Source organism: Nilaparvata lugens, chromosome 8, assembly GCF_014356525.2.
Source record: "Nilaparvata lugens isolate BPH chromosome 8, ASM1435652v1, whole genome shotgun sequence".
NCBI classification, from domain to species: domain Eukaryota; kingdom Metazoa; phylum Arthropoda; class Insecta; order Hemiptera; family Delphacidae; genus Nilaparvata; species Nilaparvata lugens.
The window spans coordinates 8,176,213-8,195,837 of NC_052511.1; the positions used below are offsets into that span (position 1 = coordinate 8,176,213).

At 33.5% G+C, this 19,625-nt stretch overlaps 1 protein-coding gene across 1 annotated transcript in view; it reads left to right on the top strand.

The window, feature by feature from the left end:
• Nucleotides 1-19,625, top strand: part of LOC111046193 (protogenin) — a 285,414-nt gene that overhangs the window by 226,264 nt on the left and 39,525 nt on the right. Inside the window, exons 4-7 of the mRNA XM_039433843.1 lie at nt 13,004-13,148; nt 14,806-14,874; nt 16,647-16,870; nt 18,877-19,200. Of these exons, the coding sequence (XP_039289777.1) occupies nt 13,004-13,148; nt 14,806-14,874; nt 16,647-16,870; nt 18,877-19,200 (762 nt within the window). The remainder of the gene's footprint in view (nt 1-13,003; nt 13,149-14,805; nt 14,875-16,646; nt 16,871-18,876; nt 19,201-19,625) is intronic.

Consider the following 19,625-nt stretch of genomic DNA (forward strand, 5'->3'; position numbering starts at 1 on the left):
CGATATAATAATAATACTGAGTGTGAAGCCCACATAAGTTCTTAGGCTTGTGCTTAGTAATTAGTGAGAGGGACGATGAAGAGAGATGATGACTACTTTTTAGGTAGTCGGGACCGACGGCTTATCGTCTTTTCCCAAAGACAATATTTTTGAAACACGTCAATAACTAGAAAACTATTAGTCAAATTTCAATTCTGAGGATATGGTTGGAATGAGTAAGGAATTTCCATTAAGATTCATATATAATTTGTTCCTTTGTTGAACATTTTGGAAGTTTTTTTGAGCGTTGAAACTGTTTGATATTTGTCTTTGAACTCGACGAATGTAATTTTTCAAGTTAGAGCGCTAATAAAAAGTTCAAAAACGTCTAACAAAGAAACAGTTATATGAATCTTATGTGAAGTTTTTAGCTCAAAAATTTCTAGTTTCATTCAAAATTTAGACTTTTTGAATAATTATTAAGTTACTGTTCTAGATTTTTTGATTCTAGACTCTAATATTATCTATTTGATTCAAAATTTGCTCGTTTATCTGAGTATTGAAGAGCGTTAATTGTATTTTGAAAAGTGAAAGTGACATAACCAACGTTTTGATTTGGACAGTATAGTATAAATTGGAAATGGGACAGTTTTGGGCATGAGCCTGTTGTGCCTTTCCTCATGTTAAGTATTTGTACACAATGTGATAAATAAATAAATAAATCTTAATGGTAAATTTTTACTCTTTCCAACCATATCTTTAAAATTAGATTTTGACTGATAGTTTTCTGGTTATTGACGCTTTTCAAAAATATCGAAAAATTTATATATCTCGAAAACTGAAAGGTCGATATAAGAAAATTTTAATCGACACTTTTTCTTTCAAATTTTATGTAGAATCTATTTGTGGTCTTCGGCTATGTATATGTCAAACCAGTTTCCATGGGGTCGCATGTCAATGTTTTTTCAAAGATACAGAAAAATCTATATATCTCGAAAACTAAGGTCGATATAAGTAAATTTTAATCGACACTTTTTCTTTCAAATTTTATGTAGAATGTATTTGTGGTCTTCGGCTTTTACACCTTTCGTGGGACACCCTTTATATCAGTTCATACCAGTTTCCACGGGGTCGCATGCCACTGCATCTAATCGTGAGAACCCTCACGTCTTTATCGCACTATTCTGAACCTTGACTCTGTCGTGTAATTTGTCGTGAACGCCCGATGATTTCAAGGTGGTGCTCTGGTGATTGCTGTAAAGGTACTAAGGGGAAATCTTGATGTAAGTGTTTGTGAAATGGCATGAGCTAGATCGGTGATAAAGCAGAGAACGTGTCAAGGAAGTCACTCAAACTGCAAATAGTTGGAGACGAAAAGTTTTCAATCAATTTGAGTGTAATCTTGATGGACGATTTTATTAGAAACTAGGAGGTAACCCGTGCTTCGCAAGGGTCTCTCTTAAAACTTTATGTAATGAAATCTAGAATAATTCAAAATAGGCCTTGTACAGTGAGTCAGTCATTCTATCAGGGCTCGAATAATTTTGAAATTTTAATTAAATAAAAATGGAAGAATATAATTTCTTTATGTAAATAACAACACCTTCATTGAAAGACTTATTAACTGCATGCGTTTTCATATTGCCGATACAGCATTGATGAAACTGTAGAAGTTTATTTAGCATTTGTCTCAAAAGTTGTTCTAGCTGAAAAATTAATAATCCACGTGTAGGCCTAAACATTGCATCAGGAAAAAGAAGTTTCAAAACTATGTTTTTTCAGGTAGAAAGTAATATAGAAACAGATGTTCCTTTTTTAACTTCGACTATATGATTTGGTGATTTTTCAATGAAATCGAATATTCCATTGATGAAATTTAAACATCAATTCTGAAAAACCTAGAAGGAAAATTAAAATTTTGGCTTCCAGGTGCACGAGATTGATATTTTTAGAATCTATGTGCAAAATTTGGAGATCTAAATCATTCCCGTTTTTCCGGTATGCAATCCACAAGTTGACATGTTTTGATGCGAACAAACACAACCCTACTCTCTCTTATTATATAGAAGAAGAAGATTACAGTTGAAAATAACATAACTGCTGGAATATCAAAATACATTTTTTGGACAGTTTCACTCAATGAATGACAACTAATAACTTCTGCTTTTTAGTTCTTCGATCAAATCAAATCAAGTTTTATTCAATAACATCACTTACATAACAAATTCCGTTGCACGGTTAATATTACAGGTCATTGAATGCAATACGGTTTGTTCAAGAAAATTCTTGTCAGGACTCAACTAAGGGCTGGTTTCCGAGCTCGTGATTTACTTAAATTCTAGATTTTAAACAGCTGGAGTCAGAAAATTGGCTTTCCGAAACGGGGCGCAGTCGTAGTCCACGTTTCAATTAAATTTCGAAAAACTAGAAAATTGAACACAAAATAAAATGAAGAGAAAATTGTGTAAAGTTTCAGCTATTTTCAATTATTTGGAATGTTTCATTCCGTCAAGGAAAAACGTTTTCAATTAAAGAAATGAGAAAATAAAGAAACTACGACTACGCCCCGTTTCGAAAGCCAATTTTCTGACTCCACCTGTTTGAAGTCTAGAACTAAATTCTGAGCTCGGAAACCGGCCCTAAAAATGCTTATAAAATAAACTCAAAGAAAAATACTTATCCATTAAGATGAATATTTTCAATAGCAGAAGTCCTTAGTATAGCTATTGATATAGCTTTCATTGAATGTTCGAATCAATATTATTATCATTGAGTGCTCTTACTAATTCATTCTACCTATACGTTGATTCGTGACTCACAGAGTTTTTGTATCGATTAATAATTGTAATTCTACTCGTCGTAATTCAATCTTTTGTAATTGACAGACCTACAAAAGTTTCTTTATTTTAAAAAAATCACATAACAAAAAAAACATGCTGTGCTCATTTATTGTAATACAAAAACACTTAATAACCATCGTGTTAACAACATCATCCTAGAACCTAAAATACCGTATATAAATTGGAAAATAAATTTTCAAGTGTCTAAAATAAAAAGTATTGATTTAAATGTTAAATTCTGCTCATTATTAGTAATTCATTAGTAAATATCTTCGTAATTTAATTCCAATAATATCGGTCTATTGGAAAGAACATTTATGATCTGGATATACAAGTTTGTAGTTGATCATTTGATAATCATGCTTGTTGTTGAACGGTTCTCATGACCATATATGGAATATCTGGGCGTGTCTAGTCTCGTCCAATGACAGCAGAGCTCAACTTTTATTGGTCGACAGCTATTGGCCAATCGTAGGGCTTCACCTATAGTAACGGTATGTACTCTGCTGCTCAATGTTCTATCTTTCCGTTCAGGCTACTAGGGACAACTACTAGGGCTACTACTGGTGTAACAACCAAAATCAGTATCTCAAATGTTTTTGTTAATCAGTTGTTTTGACAATATGAAACTGTTTTCATTTAAAACCAAGCTCATTATAAATTCAGTTGTCCATGTATTTACAATTATTAGTAATTACAATTCTTCAATATAATTTTTTTTACAAAATTTCAAAGATTTGAACAAATTGAAGACAGAATATAGAAATATTTGACGTACAATCGAGCTATTTCATAAAATCTACCGTTCTGATTTTATTTAATTATTTATCAATCAACTCAAGGACAAAGAAACAGACTACAGTCCAAAACTTCTATTCATTCCAATTTAATAAAATAAATTGTCCAAATAAAGGCTATGTGCGACTTTCCAATTCTTCACTAATTTCCACATTGAAACAAAACACAAACACTTGAAACAATTAATTTTGAATTTAGAAAGATTTAGATCCGTTCTAGAAATCCACCTATTCAATTCCATTTTTAAAGACTAATATTTGACTAAATTTCACATAATTTTGTTAGGAGAAATAATTCTTCAATTCATCATTCATCTTGCGAGGAAAATGTTGCAAATTTAATTTCAGTTGCACATCGCTCTTGATTAATGAATAATTGATCAACCTATTTCATGAAATCAAAATAATACCGTATATCTGGCAAATTTCTTATAACAGATTATATTATACTCGTACTTTCTCTAGCCCATACTACTATTGTAATTTCATCATAATAAAAAATATTCCCTCCCGTATCACTGGCCAATTTTTTATAACAGATTATATACTCCCTCCAGTCTATACTTCTATTCCCATTGCATCATAATAAATAATTATGCCGTCATATAATTTCATAAATATTGATGACCTACTCAAGATTATTTCGAAACGCACCGTGAATCAGTTACTACGAAAAGTGAGATCTCTGGTTTAGAAGTGCATCTTGCAAATGGGTGGGAAGCTGGTACTGTAGTCTGTTGGACTAGTCCGGAAGTTGGTGTTGGAGTGAGAGAGCAGTAATGCAAGTCACCTGGAGAGAGAGAAAGAGTGACTGAGAAGAACTTGAGTGCCAGAAATTCCAGAGGAATTGAGAGGATGATGTTGAACTGTGAAGAGAGAGAAGGTGAATTCAGTACTTTGAGTGGGAGTGAGAGACAAGTAATGCAAGTCATCGAAAGATAGTAATACAGGGAGAGAAAGAGAGGGTGGGAGCGAAAGCTCGCGAGCAGAGAGAGAGAAAGAATTAGATCAGAGATTTTCATGTAGGTATATTGATATTATACATTGATACATAGGTTACGATATCATTCTCAACTATGAATGATTGGGAAAGGAACAACAGGTTTTATTCTGGACAATAAATGACAGTATAGCTAATTATTCAACGAATTTTATGAATTATGAAAAATTATTAATCAGAATGAAGATTAAATTCAATTCGAATATCGATAAAATAATAGTTTAATGTAGCCACGTAAATAAATCAATATAAATATTCTTCCCATCATCACACGACTAAGGAGAGAGAGAGAGAAAGAGAGAGAGATAGAGAGAGAGAGAGAGAGAGAGAGAGAGAGAGAGAGAGAGAGAGATTGATTGATTGATTGATTATAGGCCTTTATTAGGGCGGAATTAGGACTCCTGGTCCTCTCTGCCACACAACCCTTTACAAAAGAAGACAAATTTACATAAGAACAGAAAAAAATAGATTACATTACGTAATAAGATTACATAAGATTAATATAAGTAAATAAAACTATTAATCAAAATACAATAACATATAATAAAAGAGAATTTTAAACTTTATTTATTTATACAATTGGAAACATCATTTAAATTCCACTAGATAAATCTATAGGAAAACCTATCAGAAATGAAGAGATGAAGATCTAATCAAGTTGCCATTCACTCACACATGCACACAAAAAACCCTAAAAACAAAGATTTTACAAAGTATAATAATTATCATAAAACAATATATTAAGATGAAATATTTTTGTATCTGTAGTTGCATAAAATGTGGAAATGAGTTAAATTCATGTATATTGATTGATACAATGTAAATAGACAATAAAAATAAAGCTGAACCCGACCCAAGCCTAATCTGCGCCACCAGATCCCAGCCAATTCAATACTGCCGCGCCAAACAGAGCTCGATCGCCAATACTCTTCACAGGAGAGAGAGAGAGAGAGAGAGAGAGAGAGAGAAGAAAAAATAGTGAGAAAGTTTGAGAGAAGGTGAATGAAGTACATTAATGCAAGAAATTCTATTGGTAAAGAGGGGCGAGGAGGTAGTTTGGAAAGGAGAGAAAATGCTCTGAAAGAGAGACTGTCATTGTCATTTGTGGAAGTAAGAGAGAAGTACTGAATAAGAAGGGTACTTAGATTAAAGCGAGAAAACAGGATTGAGAGAAAGTGACAAAAGTAGTGTGAAAAATTCGAAAAGAGAAAGAAGGAAGAGGGTGCACTCTGAGTACTTTGAGTAGGAGTGAACGAACTCGATTGCAACTTGCAAGAGAGAGAGAGAGTGTGTGAGAGCGAATGAGTGAGATGAGAGATAGAGAATTTTGTGGTATTGGGTGAGAGAGGGTGACAAAAGTAGTGTGAAAGATTCAAGAAGAGAAAGAAGGAAGAGGGAGAATTCTCTGTATTTCCGAGTAGGAGTGAGCGGACTGGATTGCAACATGCAAGAGTGAAAAAGAGGGTTAGAAGTAGCGAGAGTGAGTGGGATGTACAGAGTTTTGAGTGGGAGTAAGTGGGATGGAAAGTGTTATGCACCACAGAGTGCAGAGATGGCATACTGACGAATGCAATGAGGTAGGTCATGAAGTCCGGATCAAGCCTTGAGCCTTGAACGGTTTGTTGATGTTAGCTCTGTCCTACTCTGTGATTTGGCCTCTGCTTGCCTACCTGCCGGCGCTAACTGGCCACTAGTGTCTTCGCCCACTTGTTTTGTGACGACTATTCCCAGAAAGGAAATCTAAATGTGCAGAGACGTTATAACAATAATTACTGATCTATTAGTCATTCGTTTGCAAGTGGTTGAATGGTAGAGTGAACAAGAAAATCCTAACTTCGCCTAATGAAGAATGTTTTCATTTCATTTCGAATAAATGTTGCAGTATACAGGGTGATTCTTAATTATGGTAAAATAATATAATACGTGATAGTAGAGGTAAAAATATGAAAAAAGTTCTTATAAACATATATCCATAAACGCTTCATTAGCGATCTATACAGAGTGAAAGATTTTGCCCGGAATTCAGTTCCTCTGGTGAAATACCACCAATGCTGAATTGTTTGGGGACTAGTTTTTGAGAAACTTATGCTGGATTCATATGGAAAAATATCTGAAAAATTGAATAAAACTGTTACTTTCGTATAAAAATAAAACTTCATAAAAAACCCGAATATTTTATTTGAAATCAGCTACAACCTATGAGTTATTAGTTCTCTCCTCATAAAACAGCAAATTTTTGTGGTGTAATGTACTACATAAGAATACATTTTATTTAACTTTTATTTAAATTCAGTTTACACAGCTTACATAATTCTTTTCAGAATTAAATTATCTACAATTTTTATTGCGAAAAAATATCTGTTTACTGTCAACTTGAAAATGTGACCGGTGTGGTCATGAAACCTTGGTCGTGTACTAAATAAAACAGTGTAGAATTTGACAACATATTTGTGTTTTTATTCAATTATGGAACGGTTGTACAATATTGACAATGACTCAGTCGAATTTTTATTTGTTTAATGGTCATTAAAGAAAGTTATTGGGCATCAAACGTAGAAGTCTGTGTTTTTCTACGCAGATTTTTTGCATATTTCAACTTTTTTCTCAAAAACTACTCACACTACAGCTTCCAGACTAGTTTTATTCAATTTTTCAGATATTTTTCATACGAATCCAGCATAAGTTTTTCAAAAACTAGTCCCCAGACAATTCAGCATCGGTATATTTCACCAGAGGAACTGAATTCCGGACGAAAACTTTCACTCTGTATAGCTCGCTAATGAAGCGTTTATGGATATATGTTTATGAGTAATTTTTTTCTTATTTTCACCTTTACTTTCACGTATTAAATTATTTTACCATAATTAAGAATCACCCTGTATATATGATGCAGTTCATATATTGCCTCATGAAGGCCTTTAACTATAGTTTTGTATAGAGTACCGGAATTAATGACAATTTCTGAAATTTATCAAACTTTTCATCTTGTTTAGAAAATTATTATCTTTATTTATCAACTCTGGCTGACGGATTCGGCCATGTCTACTGAATTTTTGTCAATACTGCATGTTACTTCATTGGATAACATGTAAAGTGTTTATTATTCGATGTAATTGTGTATTATGAACAATAACATTATTTTCTATCTATCTATCTTCTATATTGTCTCAGAATCGTCAAATTGCTTTGCAACTATTGGAGAATGTTCCCAGAAAGGAAATCTTAATGTGTTGAGACGTTATAACAATAATTACTGATCTATTAGTCATTCGTTTGCAAGTGGTTGAATGGTAGAGTGAACAAGAAAATCCTAACTTCGCCTAATGAAGAATGTTTTCATTTCATTTCGAATAAATGTTGCAGTATACAGGGTGATTCTTATTATGGTAAAATAATATAATACGTGATAGTAGAGGTAAAAATATGAAAAAGTTCTTATAAACATATATCCATAAACGCTTCATTAGCGATCTATACAGAGTGAAAGATTTTGCCCGGAATTCAGTTCCTCTGGTGAAATACCACCAATGCTGAATTGTTTGGGGACTAGTTTTTGAGAAACTTATGCTGGATTCATATGGAAAAATATCTGAAAAATTGAATAAAACTGTTACTTTCGTATAAAAATAAACTTCATAAAAAACCCGAATATTTTATTTGAAATCAGCTACAACCTATGAGTTATTAGTTCTCTCCTCATAAAACAGCAAATTTTTGTGGTGTAATGTACTACATAAGAATACATTTTATTTAACTTTTATTTAAATTCAGTTTACACAGCTTACATAATTCTTTTCAGAATTAAATTATCTACAATTTTTATTGCGAAAAAATATCTGTTTACTGTCAACTTGAAAATGTGACCGGTGTGGTCACGAAACCGTGGTCGTGTACTAAATAGAACAGTGTAGAATTTGACAACATATTTGTGTTTTTATTCAATTATGGAACGGTTGTACAATATTGACAATGACTCAGTCGAATTTTTATTTGTTTAATGGTCATTAAAGAAAGTTATTGGGCATCAAACGTAGAAGTCTGTGTTTTTCTACGCAGATTTTTTGCATATTTCAACTTTTTTCTCAAAAACTACTCACACTACAGCTTCCAGACTAGTTTTATTCAATTTTTCAGATATTTTTCATACGAATCCAGCATAAGTTTTTCAAAAACTAGTCCCCAGACAATTCAGCATCGGTATATTTCACCAGAGGAACTGAATTCCGGACGAAAACTTTCACTCTGTATAGCTCGCTAATGAAGCGTTTATGGATATATGTTTATGAGTAATTTTTTTCTTATTTTCACCTTTACTTTCACGTATTAAATTATTTTACCATAATTAAGAATCACCCTGTATATATGATGCAGTTCATATATTGCCTCATGAAGGCCTTTAACTATAGTTTTGTATAGAGTACCGGAATTAATGACAATTTCTGAAATTTATCAAACTTTTCATCTTGTTTAGAAAATTATTATCTTTATTTATCAACTCTGGCTGACGGATTCGGCCATGTCTACTGAATTTTTGTCAATACTGCATGTTACTTCATTGGATAACATGTAAAGTGTTTATTATTCGATGTAATTGTGTATTATGAACAATAACATTATTTTCTATCTATCTATCTTCTATATTGTCTCAGAATCGTCAAATTGCTTTGCAACTATTGGAGAATGTTCCCAGAAAGGAAATCTTAATGTGTTGAGAACTATAATAATATTTTACAGTAACATCAACTTTTACTTCCATATCGACCGACGTATGAGACTCAAGATTTCTGCTCAAACTATTGATTGATTGATTTTATATCCATTGCTAGGTTTGAAGAGACCTATGGCAAACATAAAATTACAGAAATACATTGCAAACTCTAATCACAGGTATAAAGAAAAAACAAAAATTAAAAATATAAGTAAAATTACTCAATTTTTTCGATTAGTAGGATGATTATGTTTTTTAACAATTGATTGCATTGACATTTATTTAGCTATATTTGTTAGAAGTGAACTCGCTTACAAAGAATGCTTGACTTTTCTTCTCATTCTCTCTCATTTTCCTCTCTCACTCCTCTTCACCCTTCATCCGTTTTTTACCCTCTACCAGCCTATTACAAGGACAACCATAGTTGGCTGAGTGTTTTCCTCCTCTCATTCTATTCAGTACACCCCACCATAAGGTATTTTGGATTTTTATTAGAAATTTATATTTCTAATTTTATTGTTCTCAGTTTTTTTATTGTGTATTTGTGTTCAGTTGAATAGATTTGTATTGAATTGATTGAGTTTGAGTCCACTGTAAGGCTACTCATAGAACTAAAATGGAAATACAGTAGTACCCTCTTTTAGAAAATTAAGTAGGAGGTGATTTCTAAAAAACAATTATTTCTCGGCGTTCCTTTTTTATTAACAATATTATTCAACGCCTACTTTGTTTCTATACATTACTCTGTTGAATATCAACTGAAAGTACATCAGAATTGATATAATTTACAGGATAGTAATTATATAAGTGGAAATGAATGAGAAATTGCATTTGATCCAAAGCCAATGAATATGAAATAATCATTACACAATAAATTAAGATACTATAAATAGAAATATCTAAAGATTTGGCGATTCTAAAATAATCTAAAGATGTATAGAAAATAGAAAATAACAATGCAGTTCAATTACTGTTGGAATCGGAGATCAAAAATGCACTAGAACCATGGTGTTAGAACAAGGTGATTGATAGAACATATTAGGTACAAGCAGGGAAAACTTCTATAATTGTATTAATTGTATTAATACAATTATAATATTTTAATTGTATTAATTAAATAATTGTATTGAATTTTAAATTTTAATTGTATTAAATTATTATAATTGTATTAATTAAACTTCTATAATTTGTATTCTGTGGTACAAGATAGGTACATTGATAGGTACAAGATAGAACATTCAAAAAACCATTTGAATTTGATTTTTTTGTTATAAATATGCATAATCATAGATAGTCTTGTTGTTTTACTAACTTCAGTTTGTACTATGAAACTATAAATCAGTTGACAGTCGAATTAATGAAACTGGTTGCTTTTGGGACATAAATAAATATTCCACACTCCGTGTGGAAGTCAATTTGATTTTGAAAACTTCATTAGAAAAATGTTAGGAAAACAGTAATCATACTTTTTATTGAGAGGTAGACTACAAAAAAAGGTGGTAATTGAACAATCATCATACCTTGTAATTGAAGTTACTTATCACACCATTTTCTTTAGTTTCCATTTCGTTTCAATTTAGTTTGTAAATTGAAGTTGTCACATCATTTTTTTTCAAATTTAATTTTGTTTCAATGCAGTTTATAATTGAGGTACTTGTCTCATTATTTTTATCAAGTTTTCATTCCGTTCTAATTTAGTTTGATTTATGCAAAACTGAATTGGAGAACGCTAAACAAACAATGATTCATCATTAACGCATGCGAGATTCTCAAATTAGTCGCTGAAAAAGTGAAATTCCTTGCTGAAGTGGTTCTGTCAAATACATGAACTCAGTTTTCCCTCTGCAAGTCTAAATTACGTGAAGTCTGAGGGTAGGGGTCAGCGTTTGCATTCAATAAGCTTTCGCGTACCTTCCCTCACCCTACGGCTCTGGCTGCAACTAAATTGGATTTGATAATTCATTTTCAGGGCTGCATTTCACTTACAGCTGTTGGGTGGGGGGCGCTACGGACGGTGAAAAAATTGTAATGTGATTGAGCTCCACGCAGTGGACATTGTAATGAAGGAAGGCTCGTGCCCTTGCCCTATCCAATACAGTAATATTCATATCATATTGTTGTTTTCACTTTTAGCCGGCGGTTAATTTTATCGCCATGATGCACTCGCGTAATTGAAGCGTAAACCCTCAATTATTATCGATCTACTTTATCAATTTCCACTTCGTTATCATTTGCGCCCCAAGCGTAATAATTGGAATTTCCAGAGATTTGCAGTAATATGCGGGAATAATTGGGATATTGATTAGATTGATTATGAGCTCTCTCTGTATACCTCGTTCTGCGTAGGAGTGAGCTGAATTTGTGGGTTTAGTGATGATATTCAGTAATCTATGTTTGTACTCAGATGAGATTTTGGAATTTTTTTGGGAGAATAGATTTTTATTCAAATTTATCGCATACGGTCTACAATATCATTTCTTCACAAAATCTAAATTCAGTAATTCTACAATGACGTTTTCTTGGTAAAACATAAATAATGATTAAAGTATTACTAGTTTAAAATAGGATAGAATTCAAGCATTTTGTTGAGTTGAAATTGAGGCATTAAAAAATTCTACAATGACGTTTTCTTGGTAAAACATAAATAATGATTAAAGTATTAATAGTTTAAAATAGGATGAAATTCAAGCATTTTGTTGAGTTGAAATCGTGGAATTAAGTATTAAAACGAAACACTTGAAATTAAATTAGGATTGATTATGTATATTACATTAAAACTATTGTTCTTTAACTCACTCTTTCAATTAATAGGTCAGTCCAATTATTGTAGGTATTATGTGTATTTTAATGTTTGTTAATTTTTGTAATTATAGCTTGCACTATCATTCATTCAATTATTGTATAAAACACTATAATCATAATACAATTATTATTATGACACTACATAAGGAAAATATAGCATAAGAAGAAAATATCATGGTTTATGTTCGACATTCAAAGCGGTTTTTGTTAACTCAAGCCAATTACTGTCGATTACTGTCTATTATCACTGTTTTGACCGGGTGAGAGTGTAAGAATGACACAGTAAGCAAGACTACCAGCTTCACGAAAAAAATCTTTTTTGGTTGAATGAAAAAGACTAAGAAATTGTCAAAAAACCACAGATTTTTTCACTGATTTTTTCAAAAACCACTGATTTGAAATCAGTGGTTTTTTGACAATTTCTTAGTCTTTTTCATTCAATATGAATAATTACCACAATATCAACTTCTCAACTACACAAAAAGTGAATCTTTTTTGGACTCAGGGGACCTTGAAACGTATAGAAACTTGAAATTAGGGTACCTTAATTTTTTTGGAAAGCAATACTTTCCTTACCTATGGTAATAGAGCAAGGAAAGCAATAACTACTAGGACTCTCGGCTAGAGCTAACATTGAAAATTGAGTCATAAATGCCCTAAACGATGGGATATCTTTTTATTCTATCTTTCTCTATGGTAATTATTGTGAATAATTATTTTATAATTTATTATTGAATGTATAATTCTCAATTCGACTAATGTTTTGCTAATGTTCCATGTATTATACTTTTTCAATAAATAATTGTAGGTTATGTTATATGTATTATATAATTGTTGAATGTATAATTTTGTCTAATGAGGTAGTATGTTATTGCAGGCATCGGACATGAGTTTGCAGAGTCGCCGGCCAACATGAGCGTGGAGACGGGCGAAACGGTGCGCCTGCAATGTCACATAGAGTCCACTCCACTGCCTCTCATCACCTGGCAGCGAAACGAACAACCTCTACCTCAAAACAATAGGTTAGCATTCAGTATTCACCATTTTCATTCCCAGACATTCCACAATGCAGTTTGAACACCTCATAAAACTAGATTGAAAGACCATTTCTATGCAGAGTAGTGTAGTGATGATTGTTTCTCCGATGTGAGAAACATTCTATATTAGTTTTAACATGCAGCAAGCCAGTCATTATAAAGAGGGAAGGAATCGTCAGTATCCTCAGTAATTATTATTAAATGGAAATCAAAAATTAAATGCTGTAAACAGAGGGAATAGCATGAAGGAAATTCGATGTAGGTTTCTATCCAGAATTATTATAGAATCAAATCAAATCAATTTATTGCCACAGACAAAAACTTTACAATTTGTATCGGTCACGTCAATATTACAAACTATATTACAGATCATACATCACATAAATAATTACCTAAAAATCTAGATAGACTCCACGTTAACATTGAAATATATTTATCTACACTATGGTAAATGATTATAAAACTTTATTGAAAAGGCCTTAAAACTCGTATGGCTGGATTTATAAGAGCAGTACTTGTACCTTAGATTCAATTTATTCCTTGTGTTATAAGAATGAATGTTGTCATGAGTTGAGAATAAATATGTAGATTTGACTTTACAAAAAGCTGACAAACATAAAAATACAAGGTAAGCTCATGACTCCCAATCTAATGAACAACGGTTTACAGTGAGTTGAAGGTTGCACATTACAAATTGTTCTAATAGCTCTTTTTTGTAATAAAATATACTACCTACTATACTGAATACTACCTACTATAGAATACCATGTAGAATTTCATTCTAGCTGTTCACCCTGTTGTCAATATTTGTAGTAGCAGAAGTCTTCGGGGTGAATTACAGCTTTTAAAAACATTGAATTATTGTTTGATATAATTATTTATTCAATAGAATTCGAACAAGCGCAAAATGTCTCATTGATTTCCATCAATATCCTTAGTTTTTATTTATTTATATTTTTTACAGAGAAGCACTGATTGGGAGAGAAAAACTAAGGATACTCCTTGTACTATTTCTTTCCCAAATTTAGATACCACTTTAAAAGTCCATAATAGGGTTATGATTTAACTTTACTAAAACAACGAAAACTAAGATTTTAAATTTTGACGGTTGAAAACAGAATAAAAAACAAAAATATCACACTCAAATCACCATTAATTGGAAAATTTTTGAGTAATTTTACAAAATTTAGAGCCAGAAAAAACGATTTGAAAGCTTTCCCTGCATGACTCTCTGTTCTTGAAGTTGCCAACGATTTTAATTTCATATTATTAAATATCTCAATATAGGATATTATTAGATATCTCAAGTTTTCAATGATTTTAATTCCAAATGATTAGCATTGAAATGGTTTAGAGATAGAGAACAGATGTAGTAGACCTTTTGCTGTAACAAGCGGTGTAAGACAAGGAGACACCGCAATTTCATCAAATGATCGCGTTTCAATGATCTTTCAATATCTCAATATTGGTTCATGACATTAATATCTAGCAAACGGCTTTTGGGTGTCTCAAAGTAAAAAATAGATAAACAAATAGGAAACGTCTTCAAGAATGACTGCTACAATGAACAACTACTGAAACCTAAATTGAAATTGAATCTCAAAGAATGTTTAATTACCCTATTGCTTGATTTCTGTTTCAGATATATAACTTTAAACTCAGGCATCCTTATAATTAGGAGTGTTGATCCAAGTGATGAAGGAGAATACAGGTAAGTCTTCTTAGGCCTCAACTGTATGGGCGTCTTAGACGCGCTGAGTTTTCTCTCATTTATTAACAGGATGCATTGTCTCTTATGGGGTAAATTATACGACCGAAATAAACGTTCCCCCATAAGATGTCATTCATTTCGAAGACGCGCGAAATAAATTCAGCACATCTAAGACACTTGTATAGCTGAGGCCTTAGTAATATTCAATTTGAGTCAATATTTAATTACATATAGTCAATTGTTCACAATCAATAACATAAAGTAAATTACAATAGTTGGAAAAGCATACCCTATTGGAATAAAGTAAGGGTGGGCACACACCAGTTAGTCAAGATAAGACTAGTCACAATACTTCACATAGTTGCTCATGACGCAACACACACCGATTAGTCATTGCAATTAGACATGTCTTCATAAGCAACTATGTAAAGTATTGTGACTAAACGTTTCTGTCTTTTCTTGATTAACTGGTGTGTGCCTATCCTAGAATTGTATTGTTCAAACACTACTGTCCAATGATAATAACCTCACAGGGCTAATGCCTGCGAGAATACGAATTATCAGATTGAATTTGATACTAAAACATTAACGAATTAAGCTGAGATCAGACTTCCATGAGGTAGGAATTTACAATATAATGATAAATGTCAGCTTACAAGATAGTCATAATATGACATCACTGGTCAGCGCAGACGCACAAAAGACACAGCGCGCAGACAGACAGACATGATGACGACATGATGTCCACGCAGTAGCGGAACGAATAACAAGTGGAACCGTTCCAATAGATGCTTTGTCAGATTTTACAATACCCTATTGGAAAGAACTATAATTGTATCGTTTGAACATCATTAATGTATCCTAAGTAATAAGGATGTTATGATTTTATGATAATTACCTTACTTTGAATATTGACCGCAAGTTATAGTGGATCTAGATAATAAGCGTTTAAATTAGTGAAGTTTACTTGAATTCAGGTTTTGTGTAAACTAATGTATTTTGCCAACTTGAAGTCAAGTTTACAAGAACAGCATTTTGAACAATCCAATTAACAAAAATGGGAAAATTAGCTAGAAATGGTTGTCAGTCAATGTAGAATGTATAAAAACAACTAGATAATAAATTATGATGGAAGAGAAGTATGAAAAGTAAGAAGAAACTTTGAGATTTTTTACTAGCTTTAATGAGATCTATTAAACTTGAGTTCTAGTTTTCAAAATTGCCCATTCAACTCAAACGTTGAAAATCTTGAATTCAAATCTTGAATTCAAGAAAACTTGATGAATGTAAACCCTGCTCAACGATTAATCAAGAAAACTTGACTAATGTAAACCCTACTTAACGATTAATCAAGGAAACTTGACTAATGTAAACCCTACCTAACGATTAATCAAGGAAACCTGACTAATGTAAACCCTACTTGACGATTAATCAAGGAAACCTGACTAATGCAAACCCTACTTGACGATCAATCAAGGAAACTTGACTAATGTAAACCCTACTTAACGATTAATCAAGGAAACCTGACTAATGTAAACCCTACCTAACGATCAATCAAGGAAACTTGACTAATGTAAACCCTACCTAACGATTAATCAAGGAAACTTGACTAATGTAAACCCTACTTAACGATTAATTAAGGAAACTTGACTAATGTAAACCCTACCTAACGATTAATCAAGGAAACTTGAAGAATGTAAACCCTACTTAGCGATCAATCAAGGAAACCTGACTAATGTAAACCCTTCTCAACGATCTGTGATGTTCGACAGGTGTGTAGCCACGAACGAAATCCTGAACAAGGTGCGACGTCACAGCGCGGTGGGCCGCTTGAGGGTGCGACCGCGGTCGTCTGCGACTGCGACTGGAGTCGTGGAGTTCATCTCGCCGGTGCAGTCGACCTCTGTGAAGCGGGTCGTGGAGGGAAGCACGGCCACACTGGACTGCGTCGTCTCCGGTCGCAACACAGATGTCACCTGGACGTACAAACTGCCAAGTCAGTACCTACATTAATTTCATTTTAATTCAGATTTATTTCAGTTTCAGAAAGTGTACATCATCACAATACATCATTCTGATAATTATTTATGTACAAACTGCCCAGTCAGTACCTGCTCTTTACTTGTCAATTTGATTTAGATTCAGATTTTTTTTTCATTTATTTAATTTCATCCACTGACCTTCTACAAAAGGGGTATATGGATTTGTCAAGTTCATACAACAAGAAAATGTGTGCTATCCATTTAAACCTCCAACTTGAGGTTTTTTAATACCATAGAGAAACAATAGCGTAAGTAGATATCCCATGGTATAGGGAGTTTATGACGTAACTTTTACTGTTATCTCAAGCCGATTACTTTTGATTATTGTCGATTTTTACTTTTTCGTTGGGGTGAGAGTGTACGAACGGCACAATATGAGAGACTACAAGTGTGTCACAGCTTGACGGGAAATAACTATGTGGACTATCGGCTTGAGATAGCAGTAAAAGTTACGACATAAACTCCCTATACCATGGGATATCTACTCACGCTATTGTTTCTCTATGGTAATACTCTTTGAACTCTTCCACTGAAGAATTTACACCAATTTACAGCAACTCCCTTCTCAATCGAAATCTGAATTTCCTCCCTGATAATTCCTTCTAGTGGGATGGCAACAGATTGTATATTCGATTACCTGAGCTCCGAACATCTCATTCATACATGCTACTCCGGTGCGCATCCTCTCTCAAGTTATTTCTGTATCGGTCGAGTATCCATGAAATGCTTAACCTGTGTTGAATTCGTGAATATGCTTTAAAGGAAGCAGATTGTTTCAGAAATATTTATATGCTTGGGAGTGGAAGAATTTCAAGATCTCTGAAGTAGGGCCGACAACTTGTTCGTATTGATTCCTCATTCATCACCCTCAAGGTCCACTTCTGTAATCTGAACACCTCTAACACACCACTAGAATTTCCCCAGCAAATAATTCCGTAGGGTAGTCAAGACTCGAGTTGGGATTTCAAGTAGGTATAGTGAAGTGAATCTTTATGAAGGGGAAGGAGAAAGAGACGGCTTCCATAACGTTCATGATCGGTGCGACTGCGGTGCGATGGAGGAACGAAGGCGGAGCGAACGAGGGCGGATCCGGCGCGGAGCGGGTTGGAGGCGCATATATCTGTACGCAGCTATATACGTGATTGGTGAAAGATTAAAAAAAATACCAGCTGATCTTTTTTACCAATCACGTATTAGATTGTAGGCCTACACTGCGACGTTGCAATATCGTAGACCGCGGCCTTGTATTAGAGGTGGCTATGGTAGAAGTCAAGATAATTTTGCAGTCTTTATCGTATAGTCATTATGTATTAATGTAGAGTCAGTAGATAATTTTGCAGTCAGGTGAGCCCGCCGCCCGCCAAGACCAGAGAGAATTAAGCTTACTTAAGTAAATAAGAAATTTTAATTAACTACTGCCTATTTACTTGAATAAATAGACGACTGCACGTCGTTGTGAAAAACCGTCATACCCGTGAGTCATCTTTAATTCTGCCAGAAGTTATGTTTTCACTTTTAAGTCAAATTTTCACTCAATTGAAGAGACTTGAAATGTTGTCAAAAATCCACTTTATTTAAATAAAAATTAATATTTTACAGGAGCATGCTTTCGTGTGTACTCACACATCATCAGCTGTAAGTTATTAATAGTACAGTTTGAAAGTAGAAAGATTCCAACCTAACAAAAAGAAAAGCAAGAGCTACTTGATCATTATGACTAATTATTATTTCTATTTTTAATTTATGATTTTAATTTTAATTCTAATTTATATATTCTTAATTCTAACAAAATTATATGAATTAGGACTACTTTTTATGAAAATACCTAAACTAACAAAAAGAAAAGCAAGAGCCACTTGATCATTGAAACTAATTATTAAATCTAATCTTCTTATTTTATTTTAACAAATTATTTGAAATTCTCACTCCAAAACTAACAAATTATTGTGACGTGTTTCAGACCAAACAACCGATTTCGTGAGTGAAATGAAGCGCTCAGTTAATGTGCTGACACTGCACAACGTGACAGAACACCACGCAGGCACCTACACCTGTACGGCCATCCCGAATGATGCTGACAATGATGATGACGAGTTGGCGGGCGAAGCGCCCCTGCTGACTCGACTGGTCACACTGGAAGTGCTGTCACCGCCGCTCGTCGTAAAGAAGCCAAAGTCTGACGTCTACCCCACTGCCAAAACGGTCAGGATCGAATGCGAAGCCAAAGGAAACCCACTGCCCGACATTGTATGGCTCAAGAACGGACAAACACTCAGGATAAATGGTCAGTTGTTCATTAAACTCTAATTTTTCTTCCTTTTAATCCAAAACTTCATCTTTCCCACTTTAAATTTATCTTTTATTTCAACTACCGGTTACCAATCAAATCCGCCTGGCGTCTCGGAAGCCTCCCATCAGAACGCCATTAAATGCCCTGGATGGTGGGTGGGTTCAGGTTAACAGACGCCTGGTAACAAGAGTGGCATGCAAGGCAAATCGATCTTGCCCCATGTATCACCCAAAAGCCACCAGGTTTTGATTTGCTACGCAAACTATGGTCGGCTCTTAACAGGATCCGAACTCAGCATGGAAGATGTGCCTATGCGTTGCACTAGTGGGGAAAGGCTCCAACACCTTTTTGTGAGTGTGGCGCTGTGCAAACCATAAGACACATTGTAGAACAGTGCACAAGAACAGCTTATGAGGGCA